Here is a 19,311-nt window from a genome sequence, read left to right as displayed (position 1 = left end):
CTACCGTGGGGCTTGTGGTAGGCGTCAAGCCTGTCTTTCTTGAGTGAACAACTAAAGACTTTCAGGACATCTACTAGAACCATCTCACCACCATGGGTTGTTGGAACCTGTCTAGGCTTAGGTTTCTTGCACCTGACCACTGTAGCTTCACGAGCCCTTCCCTAACCTGAATCCATGAATGTGGTAGATGCAGAGCCTTCCAGATTGAGAGGGCAAGGCAAGGTGCTACAGCATGTTTCTCCTGTGAATGCTCAAGCCGTGTGTTACGAGGGGCGTTTGGCTATTCTGCTAGGATCCTGGGCAGTTTCTTGGGAATGTTTCCTCAACTGTGGGAATCCCTACCTGAATGTCTGCTTCCTAAGTCCTCTACCTCAGCATATTCCTGCCCCTTCCTGGCCTCAGACTCTGAACAGTCACCTTGCTCAGAATCAGACATCCCTTAAAATCTCTACATTTGAATTCTCCTCTCAAATGCCTTGCTGATCCTTGGTTGACTAAGGAATGTTTTTCTGTGTTTGAGTTTATCTGTTTTGTTTTTAAACAGGTTCTTTAATTGAACAGCTAACCACAGAAAAATATGAGTGCATGGTGTGCTGTGAATTGGTTCGTGTCACAGCCCCAGTGTGGAGTTGTCAGAGCTGTTACCATGTGTTTCATTTGAACTGCATAAAGAAATGGGCAAGGTCTCCAGCGTCTCAAGCAGGTCAGTCATTTCTCTCTTCTGAGTAGTTATTCTCACCCATTTGATGTGTTCAGGTTTTTAACTTAGCTTTAAAAATACTACTTAATTCCTCTTGAGTGTTTTATCTGCAGGGAGAGTATGTTGCCCTGATGACATATTTTGGATGACCATTATTAAGCTATAAATCTTAAACCAGCTACGCATAACAAATTAAAATATACTTAGGGTACAACAAGATCAGTCACTTTTACTGAAAATGGTAGCATTTATCCAAGTAGCAACTATAAAGAACGATTTTTTTTTAATTGGGGTATAGTTGATGTACAATATTATGTCAGTTTCGGGTGTACAACATAGTGATTCACCATTTTTAAAGGTTATATTCCATTTATAGTTATTATAAAATATTAGCTATACCCCTGTGTCGTACTATACATCCTTGTAACTTATTCATTAGGAAACATTTCTTGTATAGTTTGCTTTAGAAAATTTATAGAAATGTTTAATTTACCCTTAGGATTTTGAAGTTGCTTTGCCTTTAACAGATCTTCTCCATAGTATTTTGTGGGCTTTTCCCAAAGTATACTGGTATTTAGGGATAATGCAAATGTTATTTAAAATATGCTTTCTGAACTTTGGCTCTTCTAATTTAAGACATTTGAGTTTTCCTGCATGTACTCAAGTATTTTATCCTACTTTTTTTTTCAAACCAAGATTCAGATGTTTACTTTGATATTAAAAATAATAGAACACTGTCCCACAAAATGAAATGTTAATTTTATGAAGTGATGGAGGTGTTAACTAAGACTATGGTAATAATCATATTGTAATATATAAATTTATCAAATCAACATGTTGTATACCTTAAACTTACACAATGTTATATGTTAATTATATCTCAATTTTTAAAAATGGAATGAAATGGATACCCACTCTATTCGCGGTATCTGAGGTCCTTATAAATATAAGCCTAAATGCAATATTTAAGCAAAGATTTCAGTATTGTGAATTTGTTTCTTAAATGTCTGATATCCTTAACATGGAAATTACTATTACTGCTTCAATATTATGGCTTTCCATAGATTTAAAAATTCTTAAATTACATGTGCTTTTGTAAGGAAATTATTTTGATTTCCTCTCATTTTTCTTGACAGACGGCCAGAGTGGTTGGAGGTGCCCTGCATGTCAGAATGTTTCTGCACATGTTCCTAATAACTATACTTGTTTCTGTGGTGAGTTTTTTTGCATACACTGGAGTCTCTTCCACTTTGCTTATTGTACCTCAGTTCCCAGCCCAGGAGAGGCAGTGTGCTGGGCATGTTTTAGAAGTCACTAATAAGACTTCAGAGCTACAGGAGTTTGTAAGACATCACATGCATGTGGTCTGTCACACAGCTAGAGTCACAGGCCGTTGTGTTCTTGGCAGACTGTTCTGGAGATGGGCCTTCTCGTCATGCCCACCAGGTCTCCTTGATCTTAGTTTAGATCAGAGCCGACCAGATGGCAGAGGTGGGTACAGACATGGGCTTCTTCTCATCTCTAATGGTAACAGCTTTGAAATTCTGGATTTGAGCAACATGAGTAAAGAGTAATGGGGAAGTGTACTTTATTTTAATCCAAGAAATGAGTCATTGTTCTTTATAATAAAGAGAGATTTTCTGTAAACCAGCATTGCAAACTATCCTTGTGCCCTCCCTCTTTATGGAATACTTCTTCCTGGTTTTGAATAGCTCAGTGCTTCCATGTGTTAGGAAAAAAACTTTTCATGATCCACGTGCTCATATCTGTTGCTAACCTATTTCCTGCGTGTCTTTTTTTTTCCCCTCTTTCCTGCCTGTCTTTTAATGGGTAACCTTTACCATCTGGCTGTCGATTTTTCAGATTTTATTTCTTAACCATTTGTCTCCCTCCTTGAACCATTGCATTTTTATCTTTGTCCTCATTACCTCACTGAAACTTATTCAGAAATCATCAGTGACCCTTTCCTGACCAAATCCAGGGCTGATTTATAAATTCTTAACCTTTTTGTCCACACAGCATCCCTTAATGCTTTTGACGATTCACTTCTTGAAATGACTAGCTCTTTCTGTTTCTTTTCTACCTGCTCTCCTTATTTTTCTAACTAATTAGCTCATATTTCTCCTTTCCTGTTACTTAACTGCCGGCTTTCACCAAGAGTCAGTCACTGACCATCAACACTTCTAGACTCAATCTCTTTGTGAACTCAACTATCTACAGTGTTCTTCCCCTTCTTTTCGTTAAATCTCATCCACTGTGTCATTCAGGATCTGACCCCAACCATCCGCTTCCAAAGGAAGCTTCCCCTTTCTTATCTCCTCTCCCACTTTGGCCAGTCTTATCCAGAATCTATTGGTCCTGTATGTTCTATTGCCAAAATCTGAGCCTTAATAGATACTGAATTAGTATTAGCTGAAGGAATGAATATTCTTGAATGTACTACTGGAAAGGCAGCATGAAACTGGAAGCAAGAGATCAATCGAAAATTGGACAAATAAGACCAATACCCAGGCTTAATTACCTTATTTTTAAAGGATTTTTAAACATGAAGCATCATAATGAAATTTAAAATCTTGTTAAAGCCTTCACTGACAAGTTGGATATGAGACCCTAAGAAGGCAGAAGAATGTGGGGATGAAGGTCACGATGATCTGAGTGAGGTGGAATGGTGTGGGAAGGCAAATAATGGCCTGATTTTACCTGAGGACTTTGCCCCACTCTTCTTTTCAAGGAGACCATTGGTCGGGAATTCCCTGGCAGTCCAGTGGTTACGACTCTGTGCTTTCACTGCCAAGGACCTGGGTTCAATCCCTGGTTGGGGAACTGAGATCCCACATTCTGCAAGCCATGCAACGCAGCTGAATTAAAAAAGGAGACCATTGGTTTAATATACTTTATTGAGAACTTATTTATATAACAGTTACCATGAAGAAGCAGAGAAGAATGAGACTATTTACTGACTTCCCAGAGCTTACAGTCTAAAATTTAAGACACAATTAACTTGCTGTTCTACTACAAAGTCTGTGGGAGATCTTTGGGGTGAGTTTGACTTCTGGCTGGAGGATTAATAGCCTTCCTGAAGGAGGTAGAATTGAACCAGGCTTGAAAACTAGGTTTAACACCAGGAAGGCTTAGGATCTGCTGGGAGAAGAGGAAGTCATCCAGTTATGGAGCCCAAGGTCTATGAAGATGGAGGAGTGCGAGATGACTGGAAAGGTAGGGCTGACTTCTTCATGCCAGGCCTAGATATTGGGACTTCATTTGTCAGGTGGTGGGAAGCCACTGAGGGCATCAGTGTGTGTTTTTTTGTTTGTTTTGGTCGTGCCGAGGCATGTGGTATCTTAGTTCCCCAACCAGGGATCAAACCTGGGCCCCCTCCAGTGGAAATGCAGAGTCCTAACCACTGGACTGCCAGGGAATTCCCTGATTCTTTATGAAGATTAGTCTGGTGGCAGTGAGTAGAGTATTTTGGGACCTAAACAGTTTGGGGACTTACAGTAACCCAGATGAAGAATAGTAAAAGTCTGCAATGGGTTTTAGAGTGGGATAGAAAGGAAGGGATATAAGATTTCAAAGGTAAACAGGAATTAACAGCAGTGGGAAAGGAAGGAACCCAAATGTGGCTCCAAAGTTTAATGCTTTTGGAAATGGTGATACCAAGAACAGAAAAGGTCAGGGCAAGTGAACCAGGTTTGGTGGGAACAGTGAGTTCAGTTGAAGTGTTGAGTTGGAGGAGTAAGACATCCAGTGGAAGATGTTCTCCAGGGAGTTAGGAATGTTTGAAGAAAGATCAGGAATCAGGAATGATAGTCACAGGTGAGAGCAATAGATGAGATTCTAGTAGGTAAAAGGGTAGTGGGTGAAAAGGAGTCTAATGCAGAACTCTGGCAGATGAAGGGAAAGAAACATCATTGAGAGTCAGGGAAAAGAGGTTGGGCCATTGAGAGATGGCAGGAGAAAACCTGGGCACCATATTGGAGCAAGAAAGCACAGAGGCAGGGGAGCTTTTCTAATAGCCTATAGAGATGAGGCTCTGGCCAGTAGAGAGGAACAGCAGGAGTAGAGGGGGAGGTGAGGTGTGAGATACACTGTGTAGGAAAATTGACAAGATTTGGTGACTAAATAGAATAGAGAAAAAAAAGAGGATGACTCTAGTTTTTGAGTTTGTGCGACTCTGACAGTGATGGTGTCACTAACAGATAGGGAACCCTGGAGAGGGTGGGATCTAAGAGGGAAGATGCTAACTTTGACTGTAGATACATAGGCAATTTGAAGTGACTGTGAAACCCCAAGCACAGACGTTCAGCAGATGGTTGGACATGTAGGACTGAAACTGAGGATTCAGGGCAATGCAGAAAATGTAGATTTGGGACTCATAAGCCTTTAGATGTATTGAACCGCACAGCATGAATAAGATTTCTGAAAGAGACAGACAGGAGAGAAAAGCAGAGGCCAAGGACTGGGAACAGGCTTCATTTAGGGTGTAAATTGCCCAAGTGAGGATGAATAGCTCAAGGGCAAGGAGGAGTCCTGCGCCTCCGTTTTACTCATCCTGCCCCTGCACTAAGTTCATGGAATAGGCTTACTAAAATTTGTGGAGTGACATTGATTATAAAATTAGAACCCTAGAGGGAACCTTCCTCAACATAATAAAGGCCATATATAGCAAACCCACAGCCAGCATCGTCCTCAGTGGTGAAAAACTGAAACCATTTCCACTAAGATCAGGAACAAGACAAGGTTGCCCACTCTCACCACTGTTATTCAACATAGTTTTGGAAGTTTTAGCCACAGCAGTCAGAGAAGAAAAAGAAATAAAAGGAATCCAAATCAGAAAAGAAGAAGTAAAGCTGTGACTGTTTGTAGATGACATGATACTATACATAGAGAATCCTAAAGATGCTACCAGAAAACTGCTAGAGCTAATCAATGAATTTGGTAAAGTAGCAGGATACAAAAATTAATGCACAGAAATCTCTGGCATTCCTATACACTAATGATGAAAAAGTGAAATTAAGAAAACACTCCCATTTACCATTGCAACAAAAAGAATAAAATATCTAGGAATAAACATACCGAAGAAGACAAAAGACCTGTATGCCGAAAATTATAAGACACTGATGAAAAAAATTAAAGATGATACTGATACAAATAAATGGAGAGATATACCATGTTCTTGGATTGGAAGAATCAACATTGTGAAAATGACTCTACTACCAGAAGCAATTTACAGATTAAATGCAATCCCTATCAAACTACCACTGGCATTTTTCACAGAACTAGAACAAAAAATTTCACAGTTTGTATGGAAACACAAAAGACCCCGAATAGCCAAAGCAATCTTGAGAAAGAAAAACGGAGCTGGAGGAATCAGGCTCCCTGACTTCAGACTATACCACAAAGCTACATTAATCAAGACAGTATGGTACTGGCACAAAAACAGAAATATAGATCAATGGAACAGGATAGAAAGCCCAGAGATAAACCCACGCAGATACGGTCACCTTATCTTTGATAAAGGAGGCAAGAATATACAGTGGAGAAAAGACAGCCTCTTCGATAAGTGGTGCTGGGAAAACTGGACAGGTACATGTAAAAGAATGAAATTAGAACACTCCCTAACACCATACACAAAAATAAACTCAAAATGGATGAAAGACCTAAATGTAAGGCCAGACACTATCAAACTCTTAAAGGAAAACATAGGCAGAACACTCTATGACATAAATCACAGCAAGATCCTTTTTGACCCACCTCCTAGAGAAATGGAAATAAAAACAAAAATAAACAAATGGGACCTAATGAAACTTAAAAGCTATGCAGAGCAAAGGAAACCATAAACAAGACGAAAAGACAACCCTCAGAATGGGAGAAAATATTTGCAAATGAAGCAACTGACAAAGGATTAATCTCCAAAATTTACAAGCAGCTCATGCAGCTCAATATAAAAAAAACAACCCAATCCAAAAATGGGCAGAGACCTAAATAGACATTTCTCCAAAGAAGATATACAGATTTCCAACAAACACATGAAAGAATGCTCAACATCATTAATCATTAGAGAAATGCAAATCAAAACTACAATGAGATATCATCTCACACCAGTCAGAATGGCCATCATCAAAAAATCTGTAAACAATAAATGCTGGAGAGGGTGTGGAGAAAAGGGAACCCTCTTGCACTGTTGGTGGGAATGTAAATTGATACAGCCACTATGGAGAACAGTATGGAGCTTCCTTAAAAAACTAAAAGTAGGGCTTCCCTGGTGGTGCAGTGGTTGAGAGTCCGCCTGCCGATGCAGGGGACACAGGTTTGTGCCCCGGTCCGGGAGGATCCCGCGTGCCGCGGAGCGGCTGGGCCTGTGAGCCATGGCCACTGAGCCTGCGCATCTGGAGCCTGTGCTCCACAACAGGAGAGGCCACAACAGTGAGAGGCCCGCGTACCGCAAAAAATAAAAATAAAAAATAAAAATAGGGGCTTCCCTGGTGGCGCAGTGGTTAAGAATCCTCCTTCCAATGCAGGGGACACGGGTTCGAGCCCTGGCCCGGGCAGATCCTACATGCCGTGGAGCAACTAAGCCCGTGCGCCACAAGTACTGAAGTCCGCGTGCCGTGCTCTACAGTAAGAGAAGCCACTGCAATGAGAAGTCTGCGCGCCACAATGAAGACCCAACGCAGCCAAAAATAAAAATAAAAATAAATTTATTAAAAAAAAAAACCTAAAAATAGCACTAGCATATGACCCAGCAATCCCACTACTGGGCATATATCCTGAGAAAACCATAATTCAAAAAGCGTCATGTGCCAAAATGTTCATTGCAGCTCTATTTACAATAGCCAGGACATAGAAGCAACCTAAGTGTCCATCAACAGATGAATGGATAAAGAAGATGTGGCACATATATACAATGGAATATTACTCAGCCATAAAAAGAAACGAAGTTGAGTTATTTGTTATGAGGTGGATGGACCTAGAGTCTGTCATACAGAGTGAAGTAAGTCAGAAAGAGAAAACAAATACCGTATGCTAACATACATATATATGGAATCTAAAAAAAAAAAAGGTCATGAAGAACCTAGGGGCAAGATGGGAATAAAGACACAGACCTACTAGAGAATGGACTTGAGGATATGGGGAGGGGGAAGGGTAAGCTGTGACAAAGTGAGAGAGTGGCATGGACATACATACACTACCAAATGTAAAACAGATAGCTAGTGGGAAGCAGCCGCTTAGCACAGGGAGGTCAGCTCGGTGCTTTGTGACCACCTAGAGGGGTGGGGATAGAGGGGATAGGGAGGGTGGGAGGGAGACGCAAGGGGGAAGAGATATGGGAACATATGTATATGTGTAACTGATTCACTTTGTTATAAAGCAGAAACTAACACACCATTGTAAAGCAGTTATACTCCAATAAAGATGTTAAAAATTATAACCCTTTTATGCCTATATTTTAACTTTACAATAGGTGAGTTCCTACTATACTGGGGGACTTATGTCCTTTAAATTTCTTACTGCCTCTCCCCTCCCCCCATTGCTCTCTTCCCTTATTCCCTCTTTCTGATCCTTACAGTAGATATTCCCATATCAATTCAAAGACCCATTTACAGAAAGCTTATCTTGTAGGTTTTGTTTAAGTCTTAGATTAAATGTGTCCGTTAGTCAAAGTGGCATTTTCATCAGTAAAAATGACTATTTGTCTTTTCCAGGTAATCCAGAATTTATCATACTCAGTGAAGCTTTTGATGAGTAGCATTACATTCACCTTATTTTAGGACAATGTGTTTATTGAACTAATGAACACCATATTGATGTTTCATGCTGTCTGGCTATATTGTATTATTTCATCGAAGTCTAGGATGCAGTTGAAGTTTATACCATTGACTGTCTTCTTTGATATGTTTTAGGCAAGGTAAAGAATCCTGAATGGAGCAGAAATGAAATTCCACATAGTTGTGGTGAGGTCTGTAGAAAGAAACAGCCTGGCCAGGACTGCCCACATTCCTGTAACCTGTAAGTTGGAACACTAGACTCCTGGGGATTCCTGGTGAACACGCTTTGCTTGCGGCTCTCAGTACACATATCTGGTTAGCACGTAACAGGACTGGGTGAGGGACAGTGTGGTATCATTTACTGAGCACTTGCTTTGTGCCAAGTACTCTGCAAAAGTTGACTCATTGAATCCTTACAACAGCCCAGTGATGTATAGATATTTATCATCTCCATTTTACAGATGAGGAGAGAAATGCACAATAATAAACAGTTGATCAGTTACAAATTTCTGTGGGCTTTGGCTTCAGACAAAGGTTTAATTCCTGGGTTTGTCTCTTTAACAGTTATGTGATGTTGGACAAATTACTTCTCTGAGCCTCAGTTTCTGGACCTGTAAGATAATAATGATAGATAAAAAATAGTTACAGAGTTCTATGAATATTAAATTAATTAACACACTAAAGAGACTTGGTACAGAGCCTGGCACATGGTAAGTGGTCAAGAAATTGTAACACTTGCTTTTATTACCCAAATCTAAGAGAAAACAGACATCAGAGTGTTATACTTGCTTCCACTGGTACCTCGCTTCTATTGCATGGAGCAAGGGTTGGATCAGAGGTCTTGTGATCAAGATGTAGGGATGGTGCTGGGGAATATCATTGTGGGGAGAGCTATTCAGACTGAGCTGAACAGCATGGTCTGCCATCTGCTGGACAATCAGCCCTTCCTCTTCCTTTGACTGCTTCCATAGGTCAGAACTCAGGGACTCATCTGTTCCTTCCCTTAGTTGGCATTTTAGTAAATTCAGTAACAAGAAATTAATCCTACACATGAATTATCTTTAGGAAGCCTTCAGCAGAAGTGGGGCCCTGTCATGACTGTCAGAGAACACCACTGTGGTACAGATCAGGTGGTCAGTCATTTAAGAAGCACTTTAAAACACCAGTGCCCAGTCTCTGCTTCAGAGCAATTGAATCAGAATCTCCTGGAGTGGGTCTGAGCATTGTAGTCTTCTTCCAGGTGATTCTAATATGTAGGCAGTGTTCTGAACCACTGCTCTGAAGGTTATGAGAACCTGGGGTTAAGTCCAGGCCTCAGGGATATTTGAAATAACCTGGAATCATCCACACTTGACCAGCAGTTTGTCTATCAGTCTAAAGTTATTTAAGGGCTTCCCTGGTGGCGCAGTGGTTAAGAATCCGCCTGCCAATGCAGGGGACATGGGTTCAAGCCCTGGTCCGGGAAGATCCCACATGCCGTGGAGCAGCTAAGCCCATGTGCCACAACTACTGAGCCTGCCCTCTAGAGCCTGTGAGCCACAATTACTGAGCCCACGTGCCACAACTTCTGAAACCCACGCACCTAGAGCCTGTGCTCTACAAGAGAAGCCACCTCAATGAGAAGCCCGTACACCACAATGAAGAGTAGCCCCCCGCTCACGGCAACTAGAGAAAGCCCACACGCAGCAACGAAGACCCAATGCAGCCAAAAATAAATAAAATAAATAAATTTATTTAAATAAATAAAGTTATTTAAATGTCCAGCCATGAAAATAGTTTCACCTGAAAGGGTTGAGGTATATCATGTGAAATATAACTGTTGAATAATGATACTCATCCTTAAAGAAGCATGCTTAATCTTATGTCTCCTGTGGGTTCTGTCTGTCAAAATGGATCATCTTAGGAGACTAGGCACATGTTCCTGGATTGTTTTCAGTGTTTAAAGCTCATTTAAGAATTATTATAACTGATTTATTAGTCACATAAAAAATCCAACCAGACCACTTTATAGGCACACCTGATTTTTATAGCAAATTCTGTTACCCACCTGATTAATTACACTTGGCTCTGATTGGCTATTTTTTTTAATTTATTTATTTTATTTTATTACTTAGTTTTGGCTGCGTTGGGTCTTCATTGCTGCCTGCGGGCTTTCTCTAGTTCCGGAGAGCAGTTGCTATTCTTCATTGTGGTGCGTGGGCTTCTCATTGCTGTGGCTTGTCTTTGTGGCAGAGCACAGGCTCTAGGCGTGCAGGCTTCAGTAGTTGTGGCACATGGGCTCAGTAGTTGCGGCTCGCCAGCTGTAGAGTGCAGGCTCAGTAGTTGTGGCGCACAGGCTTAGTTGCTCCGCGGCATGTGAAATCTTCCTGGACCAGGGCTCGAACCCATGTCCCCTGCATTTGCAGGCGGGTTCTTAACCACTGTGCCACCAGGGAAGTCCCCTCTGATTGGCTTTTAATTCCCAAAGGATTGTGATTTGCCATCACATAGGTGTCCCCCCTGTACCCCACCTCAAGTTCCCAAAATGTTTTAAGTAGTGATATTTCTATACAGGTGTGTTATTTACCAGGGGTGTCTGCTTCAAAGAGGGCAGTATTTATTTGAATTGGAATTTATTTCCACTTTGTTCATTTTTTCTTTGGTCTCTTTATAGCATAGCTCCTATAAAAAGCGTTCTAGTCAGAGGCCTAATTCTGACCTATAGCAAAAATTAGGCACAGTTCTTTTCCATGAGTCCCTTTCCCCTTCGTTACTTACCAGCATGCCTCCCCTCACCCCAAGCAACCTTCTTTTCAATGTTCCCGTTGTTAGCCTACCACCTGGTTATCAGTTTACCAGCTGATGAGAAAGTGTCTGTACTTCTCATGGATCTAGCAGATTTAAGCTCTGTTACTTTGCTCAGGTTATGATCTTCTAAAGGACCCCATTGGCCATCCTGAGTGGCAGGATCTTTTTATCCCCACTCACTGTACTAAGTGGGCCGAGACCATATTTAGAAATGTTATCTTTGACTATCAGACCCAAATAAAACCAGTATTTTGACTTGGGCTTTACTTTTCTCGTTAAATATCCTAAGATGATACTGCTATCAATTCTTTCTATATAAAAACATTGTTGGTATCTTTGTTTAAATAGTTTAATCAACTTTAGACAAATACTAAAACATTTTGTAGGAAGTTTATTTGTTGCCATATTCATAGTAGGGCCCAGCTGGGGCAACTTTGTTTAAGTTTGGTTACATGGGTATGATTTATTCATCACAGCCTTTCTTTTTCAGTCTCTGCCATCCTGGACCTTGCCCACCCTGCCCTGCATTTATGACTAAAACATGTGAATGTGGACGGACCAGGTAAAGTTAGAATTGTACTCCGAAGAAGACTTCAGTTTCTACATTAATGGTTTATGTATGAGTTTCTAAAATAAAAGATTAGTAGGTAGGTGCAAATAGTATTTATTTACTACCATTAATAAATGGTAGGTGTAAATAGTACTTTTCCATAAATAGTAATTTCCTGTGCTGCCTTAATCCTGCAATCTTATAGGTGATTAAGAAGTTATAAAATAGATTACCCATTTCAGATGCAATGCCAAGGTGACAGGGACTTTTTTCTTAACCTCTCTAGTGGGTGAAAGAACCAGGAATTGAACCCAGGCCTGCTAAGGTCCAGGAGGCAAGGGTCACTTATCTGTGCCTAGCATAGTATCTGGTGTCTAGGTTTTCAGTGAATATTGTTGAATGAAAGAATAAGTAGCCCCAGAGCCCACTCTCTTTTCATTACAATGCAAGTTCTCCTGCTTTATCAGTCAGTGCAAGGATCACTGATAGCTGCAGAGGTCCAGTTAAGACCACAAAATGATTTCTGAACCACAAGATGAGATGGGATAGTGCAGATTTTCAGTGATAAGCATTTTTTAAATGTTTACTGAACTTACAAGGGTAGCAGTGTGGCCTTACAGGGAGTCACATGCAAGGGGCTGTGGGTCAGAAAGCCCAGGTCAGATTTGGGCTCTGCCACTAACTAGTTGTTGACCTGGGCAAGTGGCTTCTTCTTGGTGAGCCTCATTTTTCTTATTGTATGGTAGAAATAATAGTGTCTTCCTCAAGGGGTTGATGTTAGCTGTGACGCTGAGCACTGGAAACTGATCATCTATGTATGTAACAGTGACTTCTTAAAATAAAATACGTAGTTGAAGTGGGAGTAGGGGGATAGAATAAAACTTTTTGTGGGAGAGTAGACTCCAAGGTCTAAACCATTACCCTGGAAAGGAATCTGAAGATAATTGTCTAAGAGCAGCAGCCTCATATCCTTCTCTAGCGAATAAGTCGGCAAAATCAGGATGTTTATTAGAACAAAGCCAGGAATGATGTCCCCATCCTGAATCAAAGTACATACAGTATGTTCTTAAGTATCATAACTGCCTAAAATGCCAGAGTGCCAGGTCCCAGGAGAATGCCATTGTGCTTTCATTCCAAGAATGTTCATTACAACTACACCTCCCAACCTCCCTACCCACCTCTGTAAGATACTATGGGAGCTCCAGGCTCTTTCCCCTCCTGCATGCTGTTTCAACTCAGAGAAGAAATCACATTGTAACAAATACTTAGGCCCTCAGTTCCTCACTGGCCAGAAAATAGGGGAGAGAAAAAAGGCAGAATGGGAAATAAGGAAAGCAAAGGAGGAAAAAGAAGAAAGAGTGGAGAAGGGAAGAGGAATTGAGGAAATGATTGGAAGAGGGAAACAAAAAGTAGGGGAAACTGGGCAAAGAGAAAAGGTTTAGTAGGTTTTGGGGGAAGGTAAGTTTAGCTGTCAAATAGGACCTCAATATCCAACATTAGACTAATGCTGTCTTTACATCTATTTTTACAGGCACACAGTTCGCTGTGGTCAGGCCATCTCAGTCCACTGTTCTAACCCTTGTGAGAATATTTTGAATTGTGGTCAGCACCACTGTGCTGAGCTGTGCCATGGGGGTCCATGCCAGCCTTGTCGGATCATACTGAACCAAGGTAAGTGGTGAGCACACCAGCCAGCAGTACTTGGGTACTTTTCTGGAATTGTCTTGATGACATGGATTTGTTTCAAGCCTGTAGTCACAGAGACTCTATTAGGTCTGGTACCTTGGGTAGAGAGAACTGGAGATACATGAATGATTAGACGGTTTTTTGTTTTGGGGGGATTTTTCTGCCGCACCTTGCAGCATGTGGGATCTTAGTTCCCCTACCAGGGATCGAATCCACGCCCCCTGCAGTGGAAGCGCAGAGTCTTTAACCACTGGACCTCCAGGGAACTCCCTAGGTGGTTTTCATTATTTTGGTTACATAATACCAGTATAGGTCATTGTCCTATAAAATTTGGATGGTAGATTTTTTTTATGCTGTTTAAAAGTAACTGCTTGTGAAATTTTTTTGCAGTAATTACTTGAAAAAGACCCAGAAAGGCCAAAGTGATCTTGAAAAGGAACAGTTGAAAGACCTGATTTTAAGACCTACAAAGTTACAGTAATTGTGACATTGTGGTTATTGGTGTAAAGGTAGACCAGATCAATGGGAGACAATAGAGTCCAGAAATAGACATCAATATATATAGTCAGTTGATTTTCAACCAAGATATTAAGTTAATTCAGTGGAAAAAGGAGTCATTTTACAAATGGTCCTAGAACAGCTGGATGTATATATGGGAAAAAAGTGACCCCCAACCCCTGTCTCACTCTTTACACAGAAATTAATACTGTATGGGTCATGGGCTTAAATGTAAAACCCAGAAACATAGTTTCCGGACGAAACTATAAGAGAATATTTTCATGACTTTGGGATCAGGCAAAGATTTCATAGAGCAGCAAAAGTACTAACCGTAAAAGAAAATAATTGATAAATTGAACTTTATCACATTAAGAAAATGAACTGATAAATCACAGATTGTATCCAGAATATTTAAAGTACTCCTACCAAAGAAAAAAAGAAAAAGATAAAGTACTCCTACAAATCAACAAAAAAAGACAAACAACTCACACAGTGAGCAAAAGACTTGAACAGGCACTTCACAAAAGAAATATGTTAATGGCCAATAAACACATGAAAGGTGCTTAACACCTTTAAACACTAGGAAAATGTAAATTAAAACCACAATAAGGGTAGAATAATATAACCACTTTAGAAAACAGTCCAGAGGAGTTCCCTCGTGACCTAATGGTTAGGATTCTGGGCTTTCACGGCCATGGCTCAGGTTCAGTCCCTGGTCAGAGAATTGAGATACCACAAGCCACGTGGTGTGGCCAAAAAAGGAAAAGAAAAACTGTCCAGTAGTTCCTTTAAAGGTTAAACATAGAATTACCATGTGATCCAGCAATTCAACTCCTTGGCATATACCCAAGAGAAATGAAAATATATGTCTATACAGAACTTGTAAATATATGTTCATAGCAGCATTTTTCATAATAGTCAAAATGTGTCAACAATACAAATTCCTATCAACTGATGAATGGAATAAATGTGATATGTCCATAAAAAGGAATATTATTCAGCCATGAAAAGGAATGAAGTATTGATACATGCTATGAAGTGAATGAACCTCCAAAACATTATACTAAGTGAAAGAAGTGAGTCTCAAAGGACCACATATTGTGTAGTTCCTCTGTTTGTATGACTGCCTCTAATCTTCAGGGATCCTGAGCTACTATGTATTGGTTATATAGTTTTATTTTATTAGATTTTACCTTGGTGTGATACTGTTGATCTGTGCTTGCACTTAAAGTAAGAAATACCCCTATGAAATGTTTTGTGCTGTGCACTATAAGGATTTTATATAGGGAATTGTGCCGTATACTATCCAGTATTCTGTTTATGGGTCCTCTTGGAAGAAAGTCTTGTCTGGTCTTGGTTCCAAGAATAGTTGTTTTTCCTCACAGACTATATCTTAGGAAGCTGGTATAACTGACCTAATGTTCATCTTTATAGTGTGTACTTTTTAGCTGTGATTCATTCTCTATCCTTACCATTGTTTTTCTTTTTCTTTTCACATCTTTTAATTTACGTTCTCTAGATATATCTCATATATCCTTATATGCTGCCTCAAATCCATTTTGAGATAAGGCAGGAGTTAAGTATATATTGACAGTTTGGTTTTAGCAGTGTAGATTGTAGTGTGGGAGAGTCCCTTTGATTTGGACCATTTTTAGCTCTTGATACATATTGGGCTGAATCACACTTTTTTTCAGATTTGTATGGATCCCAGTCTCTTCCTTTTTGTTTTTGTGTATGTAGCTGATTTTTCAAACCCAGTTGAAGACTTTTTGTTTGTCCATATTAAATATCTAGCAAAGCATTTTGGCCATCAGTGTAGTTTATTTATCTTCTTGAATTGTAATTCTCCTAAGATCGCTTTCAGCCTTATCTGGAGATTTAATAAGCATTCCTTCTGGGTCTTCATTCACGTGTTGGTAAAAATGCTGAACAGGTTCAGGCTGGCAACAGAGACCTTTCTGCAGGCTGTTTTTGGTTCCTTAATACTCTTTAACCAGCAGTGACTCCACCCAACTCTTCTGTCATCAGCTCATATTTCTGTCTCTTGTGCCTAAGCATAGTAGAGTTTTTAGTGTTGTACTCAGATTATTTCCTGATTGATCAGGGGCTCTACTTTTGTTTTTATTGTCACAATTTTCTTATCTTTTCTTTTCTTTCTTTCTTTTTTTTGAGATCTACATGCTTAAATTTTTTTTATTAAAGTATAGTTGATTTACAATGTTGTGTTAATTTCTGCCCTACAACAAAGTAACTCAGTTTTACATATATATACATTCTTTTTTATATTTTCCATTATGGTTTATCCCAGGACATTGAGTATAGTTCCCTGTGCTATATAGTAGGACCTGTTGTCCATCCATTCTATATGTAACAGTTTACATCTACTAACCCTAAACTCCCAGTCCATCCCTCCCCCAGCCCCCCTTTCTTGGCAACCACAAAACAAGTCTGTTCTCTATGTGTGTGAGTCTGTTTCTGTTTTATAGATAAGTTCATTTGCATCGTATTTTATTTATTTTATTTAAATTTTATTTTATTTTATTTTTGGCGGCGTTGGGTCTTCATTGCTATGTGCAGGCTTTCTCTAGTTGCGGTGAGTGGGGGCTACTCTTCGTTGCGGTGCTTGGGCTCTAGGCACACGGGCTTCAGTAGTTGTGGCTCGCAGGCTCTAGAGCGCAGGCTCAGTAGTTGTGGCACACAGGCTTAGTTGCTCCACGGCATGTGGGATCTTCCCAGACAAGGGCTTGAACCCATTTCTCCTGCATTGGCAGGTGGATTCTTAACCACTGCACCACTAGGGAAGCCCTGTGTCACATTTTAGATTCCACATATAAGTGGTATCATATGGTATTTGTCTTTCTGTTTCTGATTTCACTTAGTATGATAATCTCTAGTTGCATCCACGTTGTTGTAAATGACATTATTTTGTTCTTTTTTATGGCTGAGTAGTATTCCATTGTATATATGTATCACATCTTTATCCATTCATCTGTGGATGGACATTTAGGTTGTTTCCATGTCTTGGCTATTGTGAATAGTGCTACTGTGAACATAGGGGTGCGTGTATCTTTTTGAATTATAGTTTTGTCCAGATATATGCCCAGGAATGGGATTGCTGGATCATATGGTAATTCTATTTTTAGGTTTCTGAGGAACCTCCATACTGTTTTCCATAGTGGCTGTACCAATTTACATTCCCACCAACAGTATAAGAGAGTTCCCTTTTCTCCACACCCTCTCCAGCATTTGTTACTTGCAGACTTTTTGCCTCTAGGTATTTTTTAGTTTGCTTTTTGATTTCCTCGTTAACCCATTGATTTTTTAGTAGCATGTTGTTTAGTCTTCATGTAATCGTTTTTTTCTCATTTCTTTTCCCTTGGTTGATTTCTAGTTTCATGCCATTGTGGTCAGAGAAGATGCTTGAAATAGTTTCTGTACTCTTAAATTTATTGAGGTTTGTTTTGTGCCTTAGTATGTGGTCAATCCTAGAGAATGTTCCATGTGTACTTGAAAAGAATGTTATTGTCACAGTTTTCTGACCCTTGATTCTTTGGTTCACAGCTATCCTATGTCTCTGAAAAAAAGCCTCTGTTCTATTTGAGCAGAAACTTAGCAAAGAAAAGCCTGCTTGCAGAAGCTCTCAGTTGCTAGGGTTTGTTTACCAATTTGTTGATTCTACCAATATTAATTGTATTTCCTGCACCTATATTAATTCTTCTAATAAGTCTTTATTGATAATGAGTTTTAGAACAGGGGATGGAACTGCACATGTATTTACTGGAAGAGTAAATGTATATTTTAAAAATCAAGAGTCTTGGTTAATGTCTTTATTGACAAAAAGTTTTCATTATAAACTGAAAATGTAAAGTGGCCCTTATCAGAAAAATTATCTAAGTTGATGAAAATTAGTCCTTACCAGACTTTGTTACATATTAGTCAGAAACTTTTTTTTTTAGTTTGCTTTAGAAACTAACTCCTTAATATAACACATACTTATTGCTGATCTCAAGAAATAAAGTAACCCGTTATTTCTTCAACCCATAGAAAAATCTATAGATGTTAGACTGGGTTCTCTATGCAGTAAATAAAAGTCTCAAGTTATTTGAAACACTTTTTACTCATTGTCAGTACTCACACATGATTACTTCAAATTTAACAATAGTAGAATACAAATTAATAAGGATTTTATATTGTGCCTATTTTTAAATTTCTTTTTAGCATCAGAGACTTTTTCCAAGCATTTTATGTGAACCTCAAGATACGAAGTATTAAATATATGCTGCTTGGTTGAAGTGAGGATGGAATCCAGTTATCAACTCCTCCATAACTACCACCAGTTTAGCTTCCATCTCCTGCAGCATCACCACAGGACCCCAGAAAGCCTCACAATCCATGGTTTTCAACCATGGCCTTATGGACCAGAGAGTAGTCTTTTACTTTAAAGGATTGCTTCACTTTAATGCTCATGTTGAGGTGTGCTGCAGGGGCACCATGAGATATGGACAGAGTCTAACAAGGCCTTTTTAATTCTTTTCCTGTGGTGAAGCTCTTAAGTGGGGCTTAGAACTGCTGTATAAGCCACTTTTATTTCTGTATCAGGTCTAATCAACACTAGTGAATAGCATTTTGTGTTCTCTTATAGATTGTTTAGAATATTTTAAGCATCTGTACAGATTACTAATCTTTTGTTTCTGAAATTATGTCCTCAAGTATGCTACTGTGGCAGCACCTCCCGAGACGTGTTATGTGGAACAGACGTAGGAAAGTCTGATGGATTTGGGGACTTTGGCTGTTTAAAGATATGTGGCAAGTAAGGTTTGATGTTTTCCTCAGTTAGAATAAAGCTGTATTTTATGCAACAATTACGTAATAGTCTGTTGTTTTTCTTAACAGGGACTTGAAATGTGGGAACCACATGTGTTCACAGGTGTGCCACCCTCAGCCCTGCCAGCCATGCCCACGGCTCCCCCATCTGGTGCGCTGTTGCCCTTGTGGGCAAACCCCACTCAGCCAATTGCTAGAACTTGGAAGTAGCGGTCGGAAAACATGCATGGATCCTGTCCCTTCATGTGGAAAAGTGTGCGGCAAGCCTCTGCCTTGTGGTTCCTTAGGTAATTAGTAGGCATAAAGTTGTCTTTTAAAATATGAATATAAATTTTTGGCAGCAATGGCTACTTAAACAAAATAGTACCTAATTCCAGTTACAATATCAGAGGTTTTCCTAAATATTATGATCAAATTTGTGTGGGTACTTTTTCTTTCCTCCTCAGATTATACTTCTGAAAACTCACATTTGCCCAAACGATCTCTCTTTCTAATTT

General features: G+C 39.7%; 1 protein-coding gene across 2 annotated transcripts in view; it reads left to right on the top strand.

The window, feature by feature from the left end:
* NFX1 (nuclear transcription factor, X-box binding 1) overlaps nt 1–19,311 on the top strand; it is a gene marked incomplete at its 5' end in the record, with an annotated part of 79,248 nt that overhangs the window by 19,739 nt on the left and 40,198 nt on the right. For both annotated transcript variants that reach the window (XM_079707118.1, XM_079707117.1), the window contains 7 exons: nt 545–703; nt 1,837–1,914; nt 8,605–8,710; nt 11,747–11,818; nt 13,338–13,477; nt 18,701–18,800; nt 18,884–19,101. In XM_079707118.1, coding sequence (XP_079563244.1) covers nt 545–703; nt 1,837–1,914; nt 8,605–8,710; nt 11,747–11,818; nt 13,338–13,477; nt 18,701–18,800; nt 18,884–19,101 — 873 coding nt within the window. The remainder of the gene's footprint in view (nt 1–544; nt 704–1,836; nt 1,915–8,604; nt 8,711–11,746; nt 11,819–13,337; nt 13,478–18,700; nt 18,801–18,883; nt 19,102–19,311) is intronic.

Source organism: Hyperoodon ampullatus (genome assembly GCF_949752795.1).
Source record: "Hyperoodon ampullatus genome assembly, chromosome: 6".
Classification (NCBI taxonomy): Eukaryota; Metazoa; Chordata; class Mammalia; order Artiodactyla; family Ziphiidae; genus Hyperoodon; species Hyperoodon ampullatus.
The sequence above is the reverse complement of the archived record's forward strand: the minus strand, read 5'-3'. Positions and strand labels throughout refer to the sequence as shown.